Source organism: Herpailurus yagouaroundi, unplaced genomic scaffold, assembly GCF_014898765.1.
Source record: "Herpailurus yagouaroundi ecotype Mexico unplaced genomic scaffold, PumYag 196, whole genome shotgun sequence".
In the NCBI taxonomy this organism is placed as follows: Eukaryota; Metazoa; Chordata; class Mammalia; order Carnivora; family Felidae; genus Herpailurus; species Herpailurus yagouaroundi.
This window is the reverse complement of record NW_024412427.1, coordinates 36385717-36407121: the sequence shown is the minus strand read 5'-3', so window position 1 is coordinate 36407121 and position 21405 is coordinate 36385717. Positions and strand designations below refer to the sequence as shown.

Genomic DNA, 21405 nt, shown 5'->3' with positions numbered 1-21405 from the left:
CTATTATCTTTCCTACCTATTTGATCAGATTCCCCAGACATCACCAATCTGACCATTGTCCCTCCATCATGGGTCCTGCTAGAGCTCTAGCATCCTACACTGGGTCTTCTTCCTCCTCCCAGCCATGTGAGGGGCTTGCCTTTCCTCTCAGAGGCTCTGGTACCTGCACCAAGTCATCCCCAAGCAAACACCCTCCTCACTCTGCCTGAGCTCTGCCAGCCTGTGCCTGATCACCCCACTGTAGGAACATGTCTCACCCTGCCTGGGTTCTGATGCCCTGCTTCATGCCACTGCCCTCTCCTTACCCCCAGCGTGGACTGTCCCTCACCCTGCTAAGACTGACTCTTGGTCTAGGCCACTGTGGTTCCAGCCTCTGCACACACCTACCCTGCTGGGTTTCACAAGTCACTTCTTGACTGAATTGTTTGGGTGGGGAGTGATATAGCACAAAGGAAATTTTAAAGTGACAACTGAAGCTGCTGTGTGGAGAGCAGCCTGTGGCATGGCTCCACTGGCTGTGAGGAGCTTGGCGTGGAGGAGGCTACGGCAGCCAGGAAGGGTGGTAGGGCAGAGCCTGGGGTGGGAGGTACATACACATGATAAGACCCCATGGAGCCCGGCTTGCATGGCTTGGAGAGAAGGGATCAGGCATGAGGGCAGGGTTCTTGGCATCAGCAGCTGGTGTCAGGGGCCTGGTCTCCTCTGCTGGGGAGTCTGTTGAGTTTGAAGAGCTTTTAGAAAGTCTGGGTGGGGAAGTTTCAGCCCTGGGAGTTAGAAATTGGGGTGAAGATTTGAGGGCTTTCTGGGAAAGCAACTTAAGCCAAAGAGAGAGGGTGAGATGTCTTAGGGATAAGATAGAGCAGAAAAGGGAGGACCTAACACTGAAGTGAGATGGCATTTCACAGGCCGTGGGAAGTCTTATGGAGTGTTTTAAGTTATAATGTAACTTTGGTTGCCATAAAACTTTTTAGAACTCAGTCAACTTGCATGTCTGTTTGGACCTTTGCAAGGTTTCTCCTTTGTCTAGGAGACATTATCCACTGGACACGTGCAGTTGTTTGGCTGTTTCCTCTTACATTAAGAGGTAGATAGGGGCGCCTGGGTGGCTCAGTCAGTTAAGCATCCAACTCTTGGTTGTGGCTAAGGTCATGATCTCATGGTTTTTTGAGTTCGAGCCCCATGTCTGTGCTGACAGTACGGAGCCTGCTTGGGATTCTCTCTCTCCCTTTCTCTGCCTCTCCCCCACTCACTCTGTCTCTTTCTCTCTCTCAAAAATGAATACATTAAAAAAAATTAAAAAGAGGTAGACATCTGCCTATTAATTTGCGCTCATTGGCCTTATGCAGCCGCGTACTGGCATCATTTCCTCCCTAGTGTCCTGCTGTGCCAGAAATTTCATATTTCACCCTCTGGTTTCTCTGCTCTTAAAACCCTTCAGTAGCCCCATGTGGCCCTTGACCTGGCTGAGTCAGGAGGCTGCTAGACGGTGCCTTGCTTAGCATGGAGGGGTTTTCCTCCATCTGTACTCTGGCTTTGAGCAGAGCTGCCAGGGCTCAGGGGGCAGGGACATGCTCATTTAACTTGTCCAGGTCTTTTCTCATCAACACAAACTGCCGTCATGTCTCCATCATTTGCACCTTGCGTGTTTGAAATGTGTTAAACTTAGTCTGAGAGCTTGGCGTTCATTCTGGTTAAGCTGTGCTGGAGTCCATGTCAGTCTGGACATTGGCTTCAGTGTTGTGTCTTTGTCAGATGTGGGGAGCCCTGAACCCTTCTCTGGGTTCAGCTGGGTTGTCTGGAGTAGCGCCTGCATTGGGTCTAGCGCGTACCATGCAGAGGGCTGTTAGAAAGCTGTAATCCTTGTGCTGGGCTAGTCTTGCCTCTGGGTGCACATGACAGGAGGCTCCTTGGCCTGATCTGCATGGGGGCAGAGGTGGGGGATGCCTGTGGGGTGGCAGGTCCTGTGCCAAGGGCAGGGAGCTGGTTTATTCTATGTGGCTTCCCTGTCACTGGAAGAGCTGGGTCCTTATGAGATGGCGAGTGGCTGTGGCATCTGTTAAAAGTAAAATTTAACTGAGTAAATGTCAAAGATCTTATTGGCTTTGATCAGTGACTCCTGATTCGGGCAGCATCTAGTCGAGCAGATAGGAGTTTGGAGGAACTGTACAAAATGAAAGACTTCCAGGCAGGAAGAGGTGGGAACAAGGGGGTTACACTGGGAAAACAAAAACAAAAAAACCCAGGTTGATTATTGCCGGGCTGTTTTCCTTTAGGGGATGGAAGGGGTCTGTCAGGCACATTACCTTGCTAGTGCTGATCAGGAGATTTCTGATTGACTCATGTAAGATTCTATTTCTGGGAGAACCCAAACTGTAAGTAAGTTAGATCTGGTTTAGTGATGTGGGACTGAGCATAAGTGATTCCATTTTGGGCCTTTGGTCTTGTTTTTAGCAAATTGGATCTGCTCATACCACTCCCTTGGTCAGAAACTAACCTCTCCTCATGCCGTTTCCTTCCCAGCTGTTTAGTCAGGAGACTGTGATGAAGTTTGTGCCACGGTACAGCCTTGTTCTAGAACTCAGCGACAGCGGGGCGTTCCGGAGAAGCTTGCACGATCCCGACGGGCAGGTGGCCTCCTACATCAGTGAAGTGCACGAGCATGATGGGCACCTATACCTGGGCTCCTTCAGGGCCCCCTTCCTCTGCAGACTCAACCTTCAGTCTGTTTAGCCAGCCTGACTGTAGCTGTGCCAGGAGTCCTCACACTGGGCACCACTCCTATTCCAGGAGGTACCATGCACACAGCCCTTTCCACCTGCACCTGCCAGTCCTTGGAAGTGGACAGTGAGACCCTGTGGATGTCTGGGCCCCTGTGGGATACCTCTCCCCTGGGTTTGACATTGCATTTAGAGGGAAGCATAATTTGCCATAGGGAGGATAAGTCCATGTTAAACTATTTTCTGTTAAAAAAAAAACCTTTCTAAGTACAGTGATTCTCTAGAACTTAGGAGACTTCATACACTTATAACAGGCCTCAAGGTTTGGTGGATAGAGCGTAGATGAGCTGTCTAAGGATCTTGTTTTTGCTACTGGCTGTCCTGCCAGCCTCAGTGTCTTTACTGTAAAATGGGGTAATACCTGTCTTTGGGGGAGGGGCATGGGAAGGGCAAGGAGAGCTCAGTGCAAACATGTGTTGAGGCCAGTGGGCGGAGCTATGTAAGTAAAGACCTTAGAGCCATATTCTAACTCTAGATGTAGAGTTGTGTGGGACTTGGGACCTTGATCCTGGGTGTTCCCTTCCATAGCTCACACCCTCCAGCCTGCCCCACTCTGAACCAGAGGCTTTTCAAGACTCCTGAGTCCCTATAACCATTTAAAGGCAAGGAAGGACCTGAGTAAATGCATAGAAGCAGCAGCTCAGGACTCCCTGGGCTCTTCTCTATGAACAACTTACCATGTTGATGGAATGATCCAGCAGCTGGGTACTGCAGGGGAGAATTTAGGCAGGTCCTGTTTACATACCTTTGTTCCTCACCACTAGGCCCACAGATGAATAGTGCACATGCTAGTGCCATTTGCTAGAGGGTCACAAGCCTGAAGTTGCTGTATATCCTGACAGGTATGCCTGTACACTGGTCCTAATTTTGTCAGGGGAACCCATGTAATAATGATAATTAAATTGACTTTTCTGCTGATTAATCTTTTTTGATGGTGTTGCCTGGGAGTTTTTCTCTAATATAATTATGTTAACAGGGACTGGAATTTGATTCCATTGAGGGCTGATAAGAGAATCATTTTGGTCAGGACCTTGTTTAGGGACAAGCAGTCCATCTGACTGGCTCAGGGCACAGGGCAGCCCCTCCAGCCATTGCCTCCTGGCAGTGCTTTATTCTTGGGCTTGTTGATGTCATACTGTGTTCCTGTTTCCAGCCTACAAAATGGGCCTAATATCTGTTCCTTTCTGTCCTGTGAGAATCCATAGGATATCGTCTCTCTGGAATTGTTTTAAGTAACTTAACAAAGGAAATATTTTCAATAGGTAATGATATTAAAATTCAAAGAGGATTGATAGCTGTGGTAAAATCTCAACCATTTATGTGGTGTTGCACTAGCTGGCACTAATCCCTTCATTCCCTTTCCCAACAGCGGCCACCCCCCTCCCATGTGCTGGGCTGGCCTCATTTTAGGGGAAACGGGCAGGATCTGGTGGTTGGCTCATCTGGTGTTACCTGTTCAGGGATGGCTTTATGTGCAGCAGCAGTAGCACAGGGTCAGAGATTGGCTTCAGTCCAGTTGATGCAATGCAGAATGTATTAGGTGAATGACTTAATGTTATTTATATTACTTTATAGGAAAGAAAGTTGAGTAGTGATTATTAAATACTTCTTAGTAGATAATGGTGCATCCCATACATCAGCTGTACAGGAAAAGGGAAAGCCTGATCATTCTGCCATAAAAAACAATTTAAATGTGAGGAGCATATATAAGTTGACTTCTTGATTGAGAACAGAGGGCTTTGGTTTTAGTGCTTTTTAGCAGTGCAGAGAAGCTGGTAAATTGCTTTCCAGAGTTTTCAGCAAAGGAGTCTTGATTTTGACTCAGATTTTGATTTTCTGTCTCAAAGTGTCATTTGCTGTGTTTTATCTGGTAATTTGCCATGGTGAGGTACAAAATATAGCCTTGTTAGGTTTAAGTATGTGGTGTGCTTTTGTTGTAAACATGAAGCAGATTTGCACTAATGTGAATTACTAACATGCTTTTAAAATTAAATTAAGTGATTCATTCATTGTGTGCTTCTTTATTATCTATTACAAAAATTCTGTCAGGATTCACTTATTGCCTTTCATATGACAGAGGCCCTGTTTTGAGATTTTTATCATCAACATGCATTTGCAGAGTGGTCTGTAGTTTAGAAAGTGTTTTCACAGGGACTCCTGGGTGGCTCAGTCAGTTAAGCGTCTGACTCTTGATTTCGTCTCAGGTCATCATCTCATGGTTCCTGAGTTGGAGTTGAGCCTTGTGTTGGGTGCTGTGCTAACAGCATGGTGCCTGCTTGGGATTCTCTCTCTCTCCCTCTCATTCTGTCCCTCCCCCGATGAGTGCTTTCTCTCTCTGAAAGTGTTCAGTTAATTTATTTTTTAAATAAATTAAAAAAAAAGGGGTTTTCACATACACTGACCTTTTACTGATGGAAAGAGATGTGGCCTCATTTTATAGGGGAATGGAAGCTGGGGGGAGTGATTTTTCCCAAAGTCACTGGGAACACAGGGCCAGTACACTGCTGGGCCAGAAACCGTGCTCTGACTATAAAATGTGCCGGAGAAGCTGGGAGATGAGGAGGCAGGGTGGTGTTCCCAGGACCTGGCCTTTTGGTGGTCACTGCCCAGCCCAGGGGTTGGACCTTGGCTGCACATCAGAGTCCTCTGGGGTTCCTGGTCTTCTAGAGTGGCCTGGCATCATCATAGTTTCAAGCTTCACAGGTGGCCCCCATGGCAGTTGGGGAGGCACCCGTCATGGCTGGGGCCTGTCTGCACCCCTGGAGAAGGGACAGTAGAGCTGAATCCCTTAGAGTCTGTGTATAGTTAGTGAGGAGGCATGGCTGGGGAAAGTGCTAGAACACTCAGGGCAAGACTGTTAGAATTTTGACTGGTTTTGCTGTTTCAAGACCTTGAGCAATTAGTATTTCTTCTCTTCAGTCCTATTTCTGGTATGTCTTAGAATCCCAGGTACTTAACTTTACATTTCTCAGTGACAATAACATTAGATGGTATCACAGCTTCCCTCTGTATCAGTCATTCTCTCCTAGTCAGAGTAAAGCTCTAAGTTGAAAACAGCAGGTAAAATTGGGTTGGCAAGACGAGACTTCAGGGCATCACTGGCTGACATCTGCTCCCTGCAGTAAGTTACGCCATCTCTGTGTGGGTGATTAGTTTCATCTGTTTGAATCCTACCAAATGGCTCTCTGGCATCCCTTCCCAGGTCAGTCGGGAGAGAAATCTTTGATAGGGCCAAAGTGCATTGATGGAACAAACAGTGTGCCCTCAGGGCCTGCTCAGGGGCGGCCAGAACAAAAAACATCTGCGAGAGTATGATTGGTAGATATATCTCTATGGAGGACACAGGTATTCCAGCTCTTGTCTTCCAAAAATCAGAATAGCCTCACACTGGCTCACTGGCCCAGCCTCTTCTGTTGTGACCATGGCTGGTGTAAGAGTTATTTAAAGCATTGTTTTCTATGAGGTGTAGTACATAAAGCAGATTGGAAATAATAAAACAGCAGATGTCCCATTTCCACCTGGAGTTTGGTCCCTGAGGCTCCCCAAGTAGAGAAGGTTTGCAGACGCCTGAGGTTGGGGGCCCACGGCCAACTGGCATCTTTGGTAGCTGATTTGCCTTAGTTCTAAGACTTCTCTTTGTTTACTTTATAAGAAGAGATTTTATTAAAAAAAAATTAATGTTTATTCATTTTTGAGAGAGACAGAGTGCAAGCAGGGGAGGGGCAGAAAGAGAGGGAGACACAGAATCTGAAGCAGGCTTCAGGCTCTGAGTTGTCAGCACAGAGCCCAATGCCGGGTTCGAACCCAATAACTGTGAGATCATGACCTGAGCCAAAGTCAGACTGACTCTTAACCTACTGAGCCACCCAGGCATCCCTGTAGGACAAGATTTCAAATGATGTTTTGAAAATTGTGGGGATAGGTTAGTGTTGAAACCTGAGAGTTTTGAGATTAAACTGTGAGGCTTCCTTCTCTGTTCCCAGAGGGAAGGTCAGCCCTAGCTCTTGGCTAGGCAGGGGGAGTTCAAATGCAGCTCAGCTTGGAGCAGTGGTACTGTGAGGCTGCTCTACCCCAGACATGTGTGCATTCTCGTCTTTGACCTTGAGGCCAGGTGATACCACGTTGGCCAGTGGGACTGGAGGGTTAGTAATAATTTTCAGGAGAGGCCTGGCCTTCTGTGCTCTGATCCGTATTTAAATGTAAATGAGCACTGACTGGGAGCTAGCAGGGGGTCTTCCCTTCATTTGCTGTGTCTTCTTGTCCCCTTGTCTGTGTCCAAGGTGGTGTTCCTGCCACCTTGTTAATGTATGTATGGGATCAACAGGGCCGGGTGAACTCATTTATCTTTATGAAAGGATGGCCTTCAGAGTCATCGAATAAATTAAATGTCTTGTGGCATAGTTGCCATTACTGTCCCTGAATTAAATGACCAGAAGGCGGCGAGCCAGCAAAAATGAATGAGAATTTGGATTATTAAAGTAGTTCTGTCCTCACTGAAGGAAGCCAAAGGATAATTCATTATGATGTTCACACTGATTGAGTTTATAACTGTGTACTAAGTTGTCATACATATTTAATGTAGATTTTCTGTTTCCTATGAATTATCAAGTTGTATTTTTTTTAAAGGCAACAGTGTACTTTGCCTGTAGTTTGAAGAGACCTGGAGAGGAAGAAGTCCAACATGAGGGGCTCTGCATTTGAACCCAGGGTTACACAACGTGGCTGGGGGGGCTGTCTTCTCTGAGTGAAGCCTCTGTCTACAAGCTCCTGGGTGTCTCTGTGGCCCAGCCTTGCACTTTCTAATGCCAGCTCAATCCCTGTCTTTTACGAGGACCCTAGTGCCTCCCACCTCACAGTGGTCCCCTCCTTCTCCCAACTCCTCAACACAACACCTCCATCCCTAACCTCGACTCCCTTCTTTTGAGTTGCTGTGGGCAGTGGTCCCAGCACTCTGCCTCACCCCACCTGCCCAGGTGCTGCTGTGTGCATGCTGAGCCTCAGAGGCAGTGGAGAGAACTTGGGTGTATGGCTCCCTGTCAGAAGAATACCCAGCTGGAGGGTAAGTGCCCTCCAAAGTCGGGTGCTTTCTGTCCTGCCAGTTCATGATGTAGATATATGCTGGCCTGTTTTGGCTGCTTTGGTCTTCACTATATTTTAGCTAGCAGTGAGTGGCTGGAAAAGCCTCCAAGGGGCTTTATGGAAGTCACTTATACTCATTAGACCACTAAGTGAGGGGCACCCCTCACAACACCTCACCTTCCTAACTGTCCCTTTAAAGATGCTTTGAGATGGTCAGTTCTTTATTCCTATTTATTCATGACTTTATTCATCCATGAAAGGCCAAAGATGCTTAATAGCAGACTTGGGTCCTCTGCCCAGTGCTGTAACAGTTATTCAGTCAGAAGGATGGATCTCTGGGCTTTTCATTGGTGAGCGTGGGACCACAGGGTAATTGGGCTTGCTCAGGGGTCCAGAACCTGAAAAATTCCCACCAGAGGACTCGCTCCTGTGTGTCCAGACCCCAAATCTGTCTGGGACACAGCATTAGTAAAATGAAGTTTAGAAAAAAATGTGAAATAATCTAGCCAGGGGCAGTATCTTTTTCTTCCACTCCGGCTACTTCGCAGTGAACCTGTGGGCACTTCTGCTCACTGCTGAGCTCCTATAGAAGGTCCAAGGGTCTGTGACAGCCAGGACAGGGCTGTGACTGAGCACAGTAAACAGCACAGGTGCAGTCTTGCTGTGAGGTGGAAGTCACTGACAGTGGAGGACGGGCACCTCGAACCTCTGGAGCCAGGGGATGACCCAAACTTCAGAGTAGCAACTGAAAGTCTGAAACAAAGAAGAATCCTCCTGAGAATCTTCCTGGGGCAGAGGCCGCCCTCCCGACATGCTCCACAGAGGTTAAGTTCTGGTGCTGCTGCCTGTGGGCTATGCATGTGCACACATACCTGTGTGTGTGTGCATTTTCCTTATTAAGCTCTCCCCCTGCCCCAAGTTGTTTTGAAGAATTTCACATCTACAAAGAAGTTGAAAGAGTGATTCAAGAATATATACTTCTTTCATTTGCAAATTGAATTTTGCCACATTTGCTCTCTCCCTGCATGTATATGTGTGTCTATAATTTCTGAACTGTTTGAAAACTCTTTTTGCTGTAACTACCCCTGTCCCCAAGTTCGTGGTGTTTATTTCCTGGAGGTGTGTCCCTCAGGGAGGAGGAAGTGTGGGGTGGGCAGGTTGAGGTGCTCTCTTGGGAGTCTCATCTCTGTGTTCTCCTGGGTCTGTGAGTGAGATTTGGAACTTTGCAGGCAGAGAGGTGATGAAGGGGGTGTTTCCCAAAGTCCTGGGGAGCGGGTAGGGGCTGGGACAGCAGTGAGTGCGTGTAAGAGGCGAGACCCCTTTGATTACCCGTTGTAAGGTGTGGTTTGTCTGGAAGTCACAGTTGTCTAGACTAGGGTGCTGGGTCTTCTTGCAAGAAGTTCTGCCAATCTCCATGTCCAGCATGTACTTCAGACCCTTCACAATCTAAGGGGGAAACAGGCCACATCTGTGTTACTTGGCCACACCAGCAGGAGGCATGGAGACAGGGAGGAGAGAAGCCTGGACGTGACCCCTGGAAAGGGGCTGAGGGTGTGCAGGCCTATCTGGGACTCACCAGAGAGCTCTGGGAGGGACACTGCCGCCTGGACCCTAGAACCCTCCCTTCTTACCCATTCATGTTGGTCCTGCTCATGGCACCAGTTCTTGGTCCCCAGGTGAGACTGCGGCTCTGTGTCCAAGACATTTCCTTCCTGCCCAGAACTCTCCATCAGCAGGGATGGGCCCTGTGCCCGTGAAGGTGAAGTGATGCCACCTCCATGCCCAACACTCACCTGCAGCCTGTGCTGACCTGCTGGTTAGTCCCTGCCCTGCATGCCAGCAGTGGTTAATTTTTTCCCAGTTTCAAAATAGATCTTCTCCACTTGCATGTGGCAGCACCCTGGATCATCTCCTTGTTTGTGGTCTCTCAATAAAGCCTCAGCCCCACTAAGAACCAGGTGAAATAAAGTCCCCAATGTCACCAAGGGATAACCTCCCATCCACCAGCTCCTGTAGGCCCTCGAGCACCAGCAGGAGCACCACGAGCTTATGGTGTTCCCGCAGGAGGTGAGAGCCAGGCTTGAGAAGATCCCACAGCCCCTTGAGGGGAGTCCCTGCAGAGCTAACACTTTGGCTATTTCCATGGGACAGCTTTTCAAAGCTCACTGTACACCAGACTGCCTTTCTACAACACACTTTCTGATCATAAAAATATGCTGCTCTTTAACAAGTTTGCAGTTTTGGGGCACCTGGGTGGCTCAGTCAGTTGAGCATCCAACTTGGGTTCAGGTCACGATCTCATGGTTTGTGAATTAAAGCCCCACATCAAGCACTCTGTTGTCAGCCTGGAGCCTGCTTGGTATTCTCTGTCCCTCTGTCTCTCTGCCCCTACCCCACTTATGCTTTCTCTCAAAAATAAAGAAGTTTGCAATTTTCAAAATGTATAAAGATGATAAGAATTTCCAAGAATCTTGTCACACAGGGGTACCATTATTAGTATATGTAAAAACTGTTAGAGTAGGACCACCTCACCACCTTTCCTTGGGGTTTGTGTGTGGGTAAGGGGCAGTGGTTTGGGCAAAGCTCTGTGAGTGAAATTACATGGCCCAAATGGAGAATGGCAAGATGTCCTATGGGGCTGCTGAGGGGGCGAGACAGGGCAGGGGCTCTGATGGGTGGTGCAAGTGTGTGCACTCTGCAGGGGCAATGCTTTCCTCGCTTTGGTTCCTGTGGGGTGGCTTTCCACTTCTTCCCACTACCACCACCCCCCACTCCCACCCAGCAGCCTTCAGCATGCCCAGTGCCAGTTGCCCGTTCCGCCCCTGCCCTCCTTGGTTTAGCTCCAGATGTGCTGTGGGCCACAACCTGATGGCTCCACCCAGAAGCATGCTTTCGTAAGAGGTGGCTCAGGGCCTTTTGGCTGTGCCCTGGGTGACTCTGGCTTTGGCTGCTCATGGGCTGTTTGTGTGGCTGCTGCTCTCAGCCTCCTGGCCTGCCTGGGTCTGTGTTCTTGATGGATGGGTACTAGGTGGGCCAGCCCCTGGTAAGACAGGAGTCACTGCAGCCTGGCCTCTTAGGGATGTCCTTGACGGGCTGTTGGTGAGACCCAGACCCTCACCTGGACCAGGGCTCTGCTGATGTGGGACTCCTTGAACAAGAAGATGTCATTTGTGCAGTTGTTGAACCTTTCAACGCTGTGTCTGGCCGCTTTGAGGACTGCTGAGTCATTGGGGTTTATTGTTTTAGGAAATCCTGGTTTCACATCTGAGTTAAGGGTCTGGGCACAAAAATCTGAAAGAGAGAAGCACAGAACTAGACAAGAACATTGCTGTTAGCAGGGTCCTCAGGCCAGTGTTGCACCTCATACCTTGGTTTTCCTGTCTGCTCCCAGTGTGGCCTCCAGCCATCTACCTACCCCCTCAACCAGCCACCCCACACCCCACAGGGCATTTATCATGCGTCCCCATGGTTGCTCCCTACTCAGAGCTGAGGACCAGGAGCAGTGAGTGGTCTGGTGATGAATAAAATATAGTCCTGTCTCTCTGTGCCTGCCCATACAGCCTCCTTCAGAACCCAGGTTCCTAATGCATTAAAGAAAACCGAAACATGTCTCCAGGTGGTAGAGCCTTTGGGCAGGATGCAGCCCCAGGGGTTAGAAGAATCACCCCAGTTGGCCTTTGAGGCCACCACCATCTGGCCCCAGCTCCTCAGCTTGTCCCCAAGAAGTGGACCATGGGGAAGTGCCCAAAGGCCTGTCCTACTTTCTCACTTGTGGTTACACTCCTACTGTACCCTGCCTCAGTGACTCTTGTCAGAATCTGCCCAGCTTCCAGGCTCTGGGTTGGCCTCCCCAGGGGCCCCAGCTCCCAGCAGCAGCATAGCACCCTGTACCCCTCACGTTCTGCCTCCTTCTATGCTGTTCTGGATACAAGTCTGAGGATGGGGGTCAGGCCTGGGCGACGTTCCCACCCAGCTCCACTGCAGAGCTGGTGTATGGTGGAGGGAGGGATGGCTGGCTTGCTTTCATCCTTCCATGCTCTTCCTATTCCACAGAGGCCCATATTTGGATAAAAGATGGGGTAAACAACATAAGGGGCTTCTCCCCCAGCAGCTGGGTCCCTCAGTGCTTGACAGAGCCTGGCAGAACTAGGGACCCCCACACCCCTGCCCTGCTCTCCACATCCTCTGCTTTCAGCTCCCACAGAAGCAAAGCCAGGCCACACTCTGAAGAAGGACCCGACTTTATTTATTTGTCCAGCTCACTGGCCCTTCTGGAGCCCTTCTCATCCCGCAGGCTCAGGGGGTGCAGAATCTATGTTCACTGGAGCTCACATTCCGTAAATAAACAGGCAAGACAAACACTAGAGAAGCAGGCAGGTGAAGCAAGGCAGGAGCTGTGCAGGGGTCTGTCCACAGGAGATGCAGGATCAGGCTGTGCCATTTGCACAAATCTGTACAGAGAGCCCGGGGGCAAGCTGTGGGCCAGGAGGGCAGAGGAGTCTGAGGGCCCAGGACCCCAGCGTGGCTGAAGCAAGGAGGGCATGTAGAGAAGGGCTGAGAGCCAAGGCATGGGTGTGTGCCAATTCGGGTTACAAACTAGAAAACACGAATATATTGGGTGCCCGGGTGGCTCAGTTGGTTGAGCATCTGATTCTTGATTTTGGTTCAGGTCATGATTTCACAGTTTTGTGAGTTCAAGTCCTACATCTGGCTCTGTGCTGACAGTGTAGAGCCTGCTTTAGATTCTCTGTCCCCCTCTATCTCTGCCCCTTACCCACTCATGCTCTGTCCAAAAAAAAAAAAAAAAAAAAAAAAAGCCCACAGGTTCTGTATCACAACAAGCCAATGGTGGCCTTTTCTGGTTGGTGGCTCATCTCATGGTGAATTTAGGTTTCTCTGTTTGTCAGTTTTTCTACAGCATTTGTCAATTTTTCTACAGTGGACAACTGGTGTATTAAAATAAAAAGTCAGGGGCACCTGGGTGGCTCAGTCAGTTAAGCGTCCAACTTTGGCTCAGGTCATGATCTCATGGTTTGTGAGTTCGAGCCCCGCGTTGGGCTCTGTGCTGACAGACAGCTCAGAGCCTGGAGCCTGCTTCGGATTTTGTGTCTCCCTATCTCTCTATCCCTCCCTGACTAGTGCTCTGTCTCTCTGTCTCTCAAAAATAAATAAATGTAAAAAATAATAATAAAAAAATTTTTAAATAAAAAGTCAAAAGTTTGGAGGGAAAAGTCTAAATAAACTGGTGGGAGGGAGAATGGGAAGAGGATTTTACATTCGTAAACTGCTTTACTAAGACTTTCTCCCAGAGTTCCCTGAAATATTAGCATGCCAGAGATGATCCTGAGCTGAGTGGTTTTATTTCATTAACTAAATTAAACAGATTGTGACAATCAGCTCCTCAGTAGCATGGCCACATTTCAGGTGCTCAGTAGCTATACGTGGTTGTGGCTGTGGGTACAGATAGGGACATGGTGTCCTGAGCTGCTCTGAGACTTTGCTTCCCTCTACTGTGACCTTGGGGAGCACCTGTGGTGCAGGCGGCTATGTTCAGTCGGGGGAGGCCTGAGTTTAGCACCAGGCAGAGGTGCCGAAACAGCAGGAAGTGGAGACTCAGGATGTGTGGGTAGCAGCAGCACTAACCAAGCTTCCGGGCTGAGCATATGTAAGGTGGAGAGATTAGTCCTGACCTGTCCCCAGCCCACCCCAGCCCACCCCATCCCCTCCTGAGAGACAAAGTCTGGCTCAGATCGGAGACACTCAAGTGTATTTGGGTTGAGGAAGATAATGGTGACAAGGCATGCAGGCCTTCAGGGAGTCAAGATACTTGCTGGTTCCCTGGGTTGTCAAGAAATCTCAACTTGAGGGGAGGAAGTGGCAGTGTAAGTTCAAAAGAGCTTTAATAGAAGCTCTGGGAGCTTCTAGAATGGAAGCTGCATTGGGATGTTCCACTGGGGACAAGGAGTCCCCCACCCATGGGGACTGACAGAAGGGGGCTGAGGGAAATGCCTGTTACCTTGTATGGGAGTGGGGGTAGGGGTTAGATAGGGCCAGTGGGCTGGCTGGGCCTAGGAAGTGCTGAGCAGGATGGTGCCTTGTGTGCTGTGCCCCTGCTATGGCACAAGACTCCCTTGTGCACATAGTGCCTTGTATGCTGTACACCTCCTTGTGTACATGAGACCCCTGCCAAGTGTGAGAACCAGGACAGGTGGGATGGGAGGTGGGCACTGGCTGGTTGCTCTCCCCTCCCCTGTGTGAGTTGTACAATGGAAGGACTGGCATGGGAAGGTACAGGTCTGTGTGTTCTGTGGCCCTGGGCTTCCTGCGGTCTGGGGAGGGCCAGCACTGCTTGACCAAGCAGGGCCCTGCCTGGCAGATGGATCTTCCCCAGCTGGTTCCTTGGGCCAAAGGCGAAACATCAAGACTAAGCCCATGATACCTCTGCAAGGCTCCCAAAGCTTTAGCAGCCCCAAAGACCTGGCCCTCTGTCCTCTGTGAAAACAGCATACTGCTGGTGCCCTTTCCAACACAGGGTTATGGCCATCTGCTGGCCTCAGTTTCCCTCATAGCTTTGTCCCTTACAACACTGGGATTCTCTTGCAGGAATCCAGTCCTCGCAGGACAGTCTTTGGTTAAAGTCTCTGAAGATGGAAACAAGGAAAACTACTTGTGATCCTTGAGCACCAGCAGCTCGGCTGGTTGGGCTGGGTCAGGCCCTGGAACCTGCATTTCCCCAGCTTCCCACATGGTTGTGACTCAGGTGGTGTTACTGGGGGGGCCTCCTGGCCCCTGCACACAAACATGCTAACGTGAGGAGGGAGGGGCTGGGCCCAGGGCCTGCTCCTCTAGCACCTGTGCCTGTTGACCACAGGAAGTGTAGCATGATCTTTAGTTTAAACAAAAAACCATTTTGATAGCTTCATTTCTGCTCATCAATGTAGTCTAGATGGCAGAGAAAGAATGAAGCCACGTTGGCACAAGGATTAAAGCTCTAATGTTATTCCTGCTCTCAGAGATTAGAGGACCACCCCCCCCCCACCTTGCTATGGATCAATATGACTTCTATTTTTTGCTTTGTATAAATTACATTTATTGCTTTTTCGGATTATAAGCTTATGTATTTTTGGTGGGACATTCAAAAAATACAGAAGAATATAAGAACAAAATTAGAAGTCACTCATGATCTCAAAGGTAACCACTGCTAATGGTTTTTTAAATAAAACGTATTAAATTTAATTTTCCTTGAATTTAACAGGATTAAAAAATGAAGTGAAAATAGGTGCGGCCTAACCTCAGATAAGTGTCCTGTTCAAACATGTGATATTGGTTCCTGAGCAATTTCGGTAATGTTACAAAAAGTTTAGGGAAAACACTGAAGTTGGTTTATTTTTATTTAACCACATTTCCTAAAATGTAGGCTTCAAGTCAGTAAAACTTCATCAGCACAGTTGTCTGAACAGTTTTTAATTTAAAAAAAAAGTTGAAAAGTCAAATCTATTTTTAGGATCCTTCACGAGAAATCAACAGGGAAAGGCTTTTCATGGAGAATCAATGTCCCAAAGAGGCAGTGGTCCTTCAGAGAAGAACAGGAGCCACCACGTGGGTTCTGAGCAAGAGATGACAGGGCAGCCTGGGTGGCCTGGGCCAGGGGTGAGCCCCTCCCACACGAAGGGGGCCCTGGGCTGTCGTCAGGGATGGGGCATCTGGGTGTGTGCTGTGCAGCTGAAGTCTGGGGAGCAGGAGAGCCAGAACTGTTCTTTTCTTGTCAGAACCAAGGGCAGCATGTGTCCCCATTCCACCCAGGAGAGACTAAGGCCCCAGAGGAGTGCAGAGTGGGTTTAAATCAGCTTCAAATAATTACAAAGACCAAACATTTTTTTTTTTTTCTCATCCAAGAAGTATTTCTTGTAGGTGCTACACTACAGGTAACGCCAAATGACTCAGAGCCTGGGGAGCCCACAGTCCTGGAGGGGAGGTTGGAAGGGGAGGTGTGCAGGCCGGGAGGCTCCCAGGAAGCTGACACTGGGCAAGAAGAGAGCCCTGGGGGGAAGGGGTGGAGGCTGGCAGATGGGAGGCCACTGAAAAAACTGTGGAGGTGACCCAGGTGAAGAGGACAAGGCTGTGCTAAGACAGGACTGACAGGGCAGCTGGAGGCTGGGGGTCGGGGGCAGAAAGCAAAGGTTGATCCAGGATTCAGACCGGGGGCATGGTGATGGCCTGGGTGACAATAGAAAGAGCAATGGGCAGAGGAGCAGTTTTGTGAGGAGAAATGAGAAATTCTGCATGGAGCTGCACTGTGCTGCCCCTGCCCAGGCAGGTGGGCCTTCCCTAGGGAGTGCAGTCCCAGATTCTGCATCACAGCCTGAATGGTTCTGATGCCAGTTGGGGAGTGAGTGGGGGGCACACCCAGAAGGGCACAAAGCCTGGGGGAACAGCAAAGATAAAGGTGGGCAGATGTCCCTTGTGGGGCCTGGCCAAGGTGGACAAGTATGAAAGGAGGGCATGCAGGCTCTGCCAGAGCAGCCCCGGGAGCAGGATGCCCAGGGACCCTTCCTGCTCTCAGGAGAGGAATAACTGTAGCTGATCTTGAAGAAAATGAGTCAAGAGACTAGGCAAGACACCAGGGCACAGGGGGACCTGAGGGCAGATGAGGGAGACAGCAGGCTGTTCTGGGCTGAGTGGGGGACTGAGGTCTGCCCCCAGCATGCACAGTTGTAACAGCACCCGGGACTGAGCACTCGGGGTGCAGATGCAAGATGCTAAAGTTAGAGGGCTGCTTATCTGAGGCTGCTGTAGCCTCCTCCCAGGGGCCGTGCACTCAGCAGGCCCAGGACAGCGGGCACTGCAGCAGAACCTGTGGGTAGGAATAAGCTAGGGGGCAGCCGGGGATCCCACAGTCTCCGCAGCTCCTTGCGGCCTGCCCCAGGGGATCTCCCCCTGTCGTCTTCCATAAACCACCCCTCCTCATTGTTCAACACCCAGAGGAGTTTAAAAGTCTCCTCTCCCTCTGATCAGAATGGGAGGCAGAGCTTCAAGGAAATGTTCTGCTATTCCTTGCTTAAAAATGTAACTTTCCATATAAATCCCAAATGATTCCTACTCCCAACATCCTGTCCTGTTCTCCATCTGCCTCCACACCCTTTCCTTCAGAGGTATGACACTGACCCCTGTTTGTGTGCCAGGCTCTGCAGGCCACCCCAAGGTGCTCTCCGAGCACCTCCTCTCTAAGGGGAGTACTGCACGTACAGGCCCCAGAACACCTAAGAATTTAAATGAAATCCACAATTGGACAGATGATGCCAGAGCTTGGGGACACTGCCAGGATGTTACCTGCTGCAACAGTTGACTGTTCCTACACAGAGTAAAGAGGAGTAATCTGCCTTGGAATTACCACCAAACTTACAAGCAATGTCTGTAAGAGACGTGGGGCAAAGACTTCCTCACCAAGAACAGCTGGTAAAATAATCCAGTAGCAAATGCTTTTGGTAGATGTTCCTTAATTTACTTTTCTGAAAAACTAAGATGTGTTGGACACATGTCCTGTAGGAAGGCAGTAGAACCCAGGATGCTGGCCATGTGTCCAAGTACTAAAGCTGTTTGGAAGACTAGACCCTTTGGAGAGAGCTGTGGTCCCCTCCGGCCTGCCCTGCCCCACCCTGATTGCTACTTTGGGGGTCCCAGTTATGGGGGGGAGGCTAGTTCCTGCAAGTGGAAGGAAAAGGGGGTGCTCTGGGGAGGCTGGGGTTCCCCATCACCTTTCTCTTTCAGGAGTGTTCTACTGGAGGTGGAGGGAACCCCAGCTTGTGAAACTATCCCTGAGAAGGGAACCAGGGTGCCCAAGAGCCAAATGCTGACAGTCCCTGCAGATGCCTCTTCCCCTGTCACCTGGGGTGGTTTCCTCTGTGCAGCTGCTTGGACACATCCACGCTGGGCTTTCCCCAACAGCATCTCTGAGCCCTTGTTGTGGGTCAGGTGTTGAGACCCCTGGGGAGGGGGCCCTATAGGTTCCTGCTCCTAGAGCTTACAGTCTGGAAGGCTATGCTTAAGAACTTGGGTGGTGGGTGGTGAATGTTAGGCTCATGGGTACTGGGGTCCACTGGGGTAGGGTACTGCCCCTACCTGGAGATGTCACCCTGAGTCCCATATCCGTGTGCTCTTCTTGTAAGACACAAAAATTCAGTAAGTCTGGGTCATTGCCATGAATTCCATGGGGCTGCACCCACCCAGCTGTGTTCAGGGGGCTCTCAGTTAAGGATAGGCCCATCCTTTTGAGGCTACTTATGGTTAGTCCTTGATTTAACCCACTGACGCATGCTCAGAATTTGAATCCCAGCTATGCCTCTCAGGCTGTGAAGCCTTGGGCAAGTTGCCTACCCCTCTCTGAGCCCCTGTATCCTTCTCTGTAAAATAGGGATGTTAATGGCACTGGCCTCACAGAGCAGTGATGAGAAGACGAGCCAGTACACATGAAGCTTTATGGACATGCTATAGTGTAATGATTATCAAATATCAAATATGTAATATGGCTACAGCAGGGGTCTCTGAGGGTAAACAGGTGACCCCCATGGGCCCAGATGCAGCCTATAGCAGTTCTCAGGGCCCCTTCCCAGGATGCAGGGGAGTGTGAACCTTGCTGCTGGTGGTCTCTGGGTGTGGCAGATGTACCTAGCCCTTGCTACTGCTAACAAGAACTCATGTCATCTTACAGGTGGAAAGAGTGGTGGCTGCTGGTCTCTGGGGCCTCTGCTCTGGCAGCCCTGTAAATGGGAAGATGGGCCACTGCAAGTTTGGCTAGGGGCAGGGGAGGGAGGCAGAGTATGACATGGCAGCCCAGTGGAGCCTCCCAGAGAGATAACAGATGGGCTAAGGACAATGATGCAGCAATTTCCCAAGTCCTGAAGGGATCAGAGAGGGAAGCTGCCATGGGGCTCTGCATTTCTGTCAGTGCAGTTTAGTGTCTGTGTGTGGGGAAGTCATATGCCCAAATGGCACCATCATCAGTGGCCCTGTCATACTCTACTCCTCCATGGGAAGGCTCTGGAATCTGTTCTCAGAGGAGGGAAGGGAAAGGCTGTCAGAGCCATGGAGGCAGAGTTGGGGCTAGGCTGAGTTCCTGTCTCTGTCCATCCAGCAGACAGAGGGGCCTCCAAGCCCCTCTTTCTGAGTTTCTTGCTGGGCCTTCATCTGTCAAATGAAGGAAGCACCAGAAGGGATTACATCAGAGGGGTGGGGGTGGGGGAAGCTATCAGCATGGCAGAGACATGGCAGAGACTCAGAGCAGGGATGTGGGTGGGTGGCTCCCAAGCACCCCAGACCCAGTGAGAGTGCTTTCCATGGGCCCCCACAGTCAGGACTCTCCAAGGTGATGCAGTTATTTACCCATCTCATGGATGGTGACACTGAGGCTTAGGGAGGCTAGGCTGCAGGTTCCACAGCTAGTAGGTTTGGGGAGTCTATGGTGCCCCAAGGCTCTCTGCATGTGAGTGTGGGCTCTGGACTTTCCAGATGCTGCTCAGTGACAGAGAGTAGGTCTCACAGCAGAGGGCTGCTGCTGTGGTAGAGCCCATCTCCCCTACCTCCCAAGGGGACAGGCAGCTCTGGTGTGGGCATGGATTGGAGAGGGTTTGGTCCAGCAGTAAACAGCAGCAGAGGGAGCACCTGCCAGCAAGAGGCCACTAGTAGTTGGCCAGTGCCACCTGTCTCTGGATTTCCCACTCAATCCTGTTCCTGTCCCTGCTTTGTTCAGTGAGGAAACAGAGGCAAGCAGAGGAACGAACGTGGCAAAACAATTGACAATGAGTGTGAACAATGAAATCCCAGTATAGTTAAGACGGCAGGCTCCACATCTCTCCAGCAGACCCTTCACTAAGGTTTTGAGAAGGAATGTGCTGAACATCCAGTTTCTTCCCCTGATGTCCCCTCCTGGGATGGGCACTAAGTAAGGGGCACAGGAAGACAGTGGCATCCCGGGGAGAAGGGGGGTGTCCTAACCATGAGAGCTAAGAAGGAGGGTTGGGGAGAGAGAGGAAGCAGGGTGTCCTGTCCCTGATGTCCCCAAATGCAGCACCCACCTGAGACAATCCAGAGGTCAGAGGCAGTGTCACCATGAGGGCATGTGAGGCCTCCACCATATAAGTTAAAGGAGGTGGAGTGGGGGCCCTCTAAGTCCCCACCAGTGACCCTGGCCTATGATTCCAGTGATGGGAGGGCATCGCCTGCTTCTCCGTGCTCTAGTGAGGACAGGTGCTCACTGGCTGTGTAGCTTGGGCAAGTCACCCAGTCTCCTGCCTCAGCTGCCAGGAGCACAGCAGCGACTCCCTCCCTCCCCTTCTCCCCCAGCGCTGGACCGGCAGGAAGTATTTGATATTCAGGCTCCTGGGAGCCAAGTCGAAGGACAGCAGCAGGAACTAACCATTGGACATTCCGGGGCTAGGTCCCCGTGGAGGAGCCACAGGAAAGCTTCCCTCGGGCGGACGGTTCTCAGGCCCCCGGTCTCTGGAGGGGCGGAAAACAAAGGACGCTTCCCTGCCCGCCCCCTCCCCCCGCCCGCCCCAGGCAGTTCCCTGGGGCTCAGCAACATGACTTGGGCAACCTGGCTGGAAGCTCATGGCGCACCCAGCCGCCGTCGGGCAATTTCGGGACCTCGCCACGGGGACGACCAGAACCCTGGAGCCCTGACACGAAGTGGCCCAGGGGAGACCCTGTCCTTACCTCGCGAAGGGCGCCCGGTGGTGCTCAAGACCAGGCAGCAGAAGGCGAGCAGCTCCCGGGCTCGCCGCATGGCTGCCTGTGTGGAGAGCGGTGCGCACTGGGGGAGTCGGTGCCCAGTGCTAGAGAGCAGGGGGGTGCCCCGCCCTGCAAACCGCCCCCAGGCCGGGGTGGGGGCTGCCTGCCTCCGGCTGGGGCGGCGCGGGGCGGTGATGGTTTCTTGCTGAATCATTTTGACTAGAAGCTCCTCACCTCCACATCTTTGGGCTACCAAGTCAACCGCTTCCTTTACAAAAGTTTCCAAACCGATTATTTGCAAGGGGAGGAGGAAGAGAAATGAGAAGCTGTGAACAAAACCTTCGTGATTTTTCTACCTTCAGAACATACATGGAAGAGAACGCATTAAAAAGATAACGGGGGCGCCTGGGTGGCTGCCTTGGTTAAGCCGCGGACCCTGTTTGGCTCAGGTCATATCTCACCGTTCCTGAGTTGGAGCCCCAAGGCTCTGTACTGACAGTGCGGAGCCAGTTTGAGATTCTCTCTCTCTCCCTCTCTCTCTCTGCCCCTCCCCCAGTTGTTCTCTCTCTCTCTCTCTCTCTCTCTCTCTCTCTCTCTCTCTCAAATAAACTAAAAAAATAGTAACAGGGATTTTCAGAAGCAGAATGATCTGAGTTTCCTTTTCCAAAGAAGACACTTCTTAGGCCCAAGATTCCAGCGTTCTGAGTGGCCCCTTGCAGGAGACCACCCTCCTGTTGGTGTCAGTGGGCATCTCCCCCTAGGAAGTGGGCAGGAAAATGGGGTGCAGACTGCAGTTTCAGAGAATGAACATCACCAGGAAACA

The 21405-nt window shown here is 50.7% G+C and overlaps 2 protein-coding genes across 6 annotated transcripts in view; one reads left to right on the top strand and one right to left on the bottom strand.

Moving 5' to 3' along the window:
• The window catches only part of APMAP (adipocyte plasma membrane associated protein), a 36096-nt gene extending 31310 nt beyond the window's left edge, over nt 1-4786 (top strand). For both annotated transcript variants that reach the window (XM_040447901.1, XM_040447902.1), the window contains one exon: nt 2521-4786. In XM_040447901.1, the coding sequence (XP_040303835.1) occupies nt 2521-2730 (210 nt within the window). In that variant the 3' untranslated portion in view covers nt 2731-4786. The remainder of the gene's footprint in view (nt 1-2520) is intronic.
• Nucleotides 4787-8069: 3283 nt separating this feature from the next.
• CST7 (cystatin F) lies at nt 8070-21052 on the bottom strand. Of its 4 annotated transcripts, none has more exons than XM_040447895.1 (4): nt 20568-21047; nt 10975-11168; nt 9186-9302; nt 8070-8609 (listed from the first exon to the last, which is right to left on the bottom strand). In XM_040447895.1, the coding sequence occupies exons 1-4, from the start codon at nt 20794-20796 to the stop codon at nt 8532-8534; spliced, it is 618 nt and encodes a 205-aa protein (XP_040303829.1). In that variant the 5' UTR covers nt 20797-21047; the 3' UTR covers nt 8070-8531. The 4 variants fall into 4 exon arrangements, with proteins under 4 accessions (XP_040303829.1, XP_040303830.1, XP_040303831.1 ...); XM_040447896.1 differs by having other exon boundaries at nt 10975-11147; nt 20568-21038; XM_040447897.1 differs by lacking the exon at nt 20568-21047 and adding an exon at nt 20269-20532 and having other exon boundaries at nt 10975-11147.
• Between the last annotated feature and the right edge of the window lie 353 nt (nt 21053-21405).

What these genes read in the sequence shown, in the direction of transcription:
- CST7 (XM_040447895.1), bottom strand. Translation starts at nt 20,796, where the DNA reads ATGATTCAGCAAGAAACCATCACCGCCCCGCGCCGCCCCAGCCGGAGG. An exon ending in CACCGGGCGCCCTTCGCGAG is followed by an intron (nt 11,169 to 20,567) that starts GTAAGGACAGGG and finishes GTTCTTGTCTAG; the next exon opens with TTCTGTGCTTCTCTCTTTCA. An exon ending in TCAGCAGAGCCCTGGTCCAG is followed by an intron (nt 9,303 to 10,974) that starts GTGAGGGTCTGG and finishes TTTCCCCCTTAG; the next exon opens with ATTGTGAAGGGTCTGAAGTA.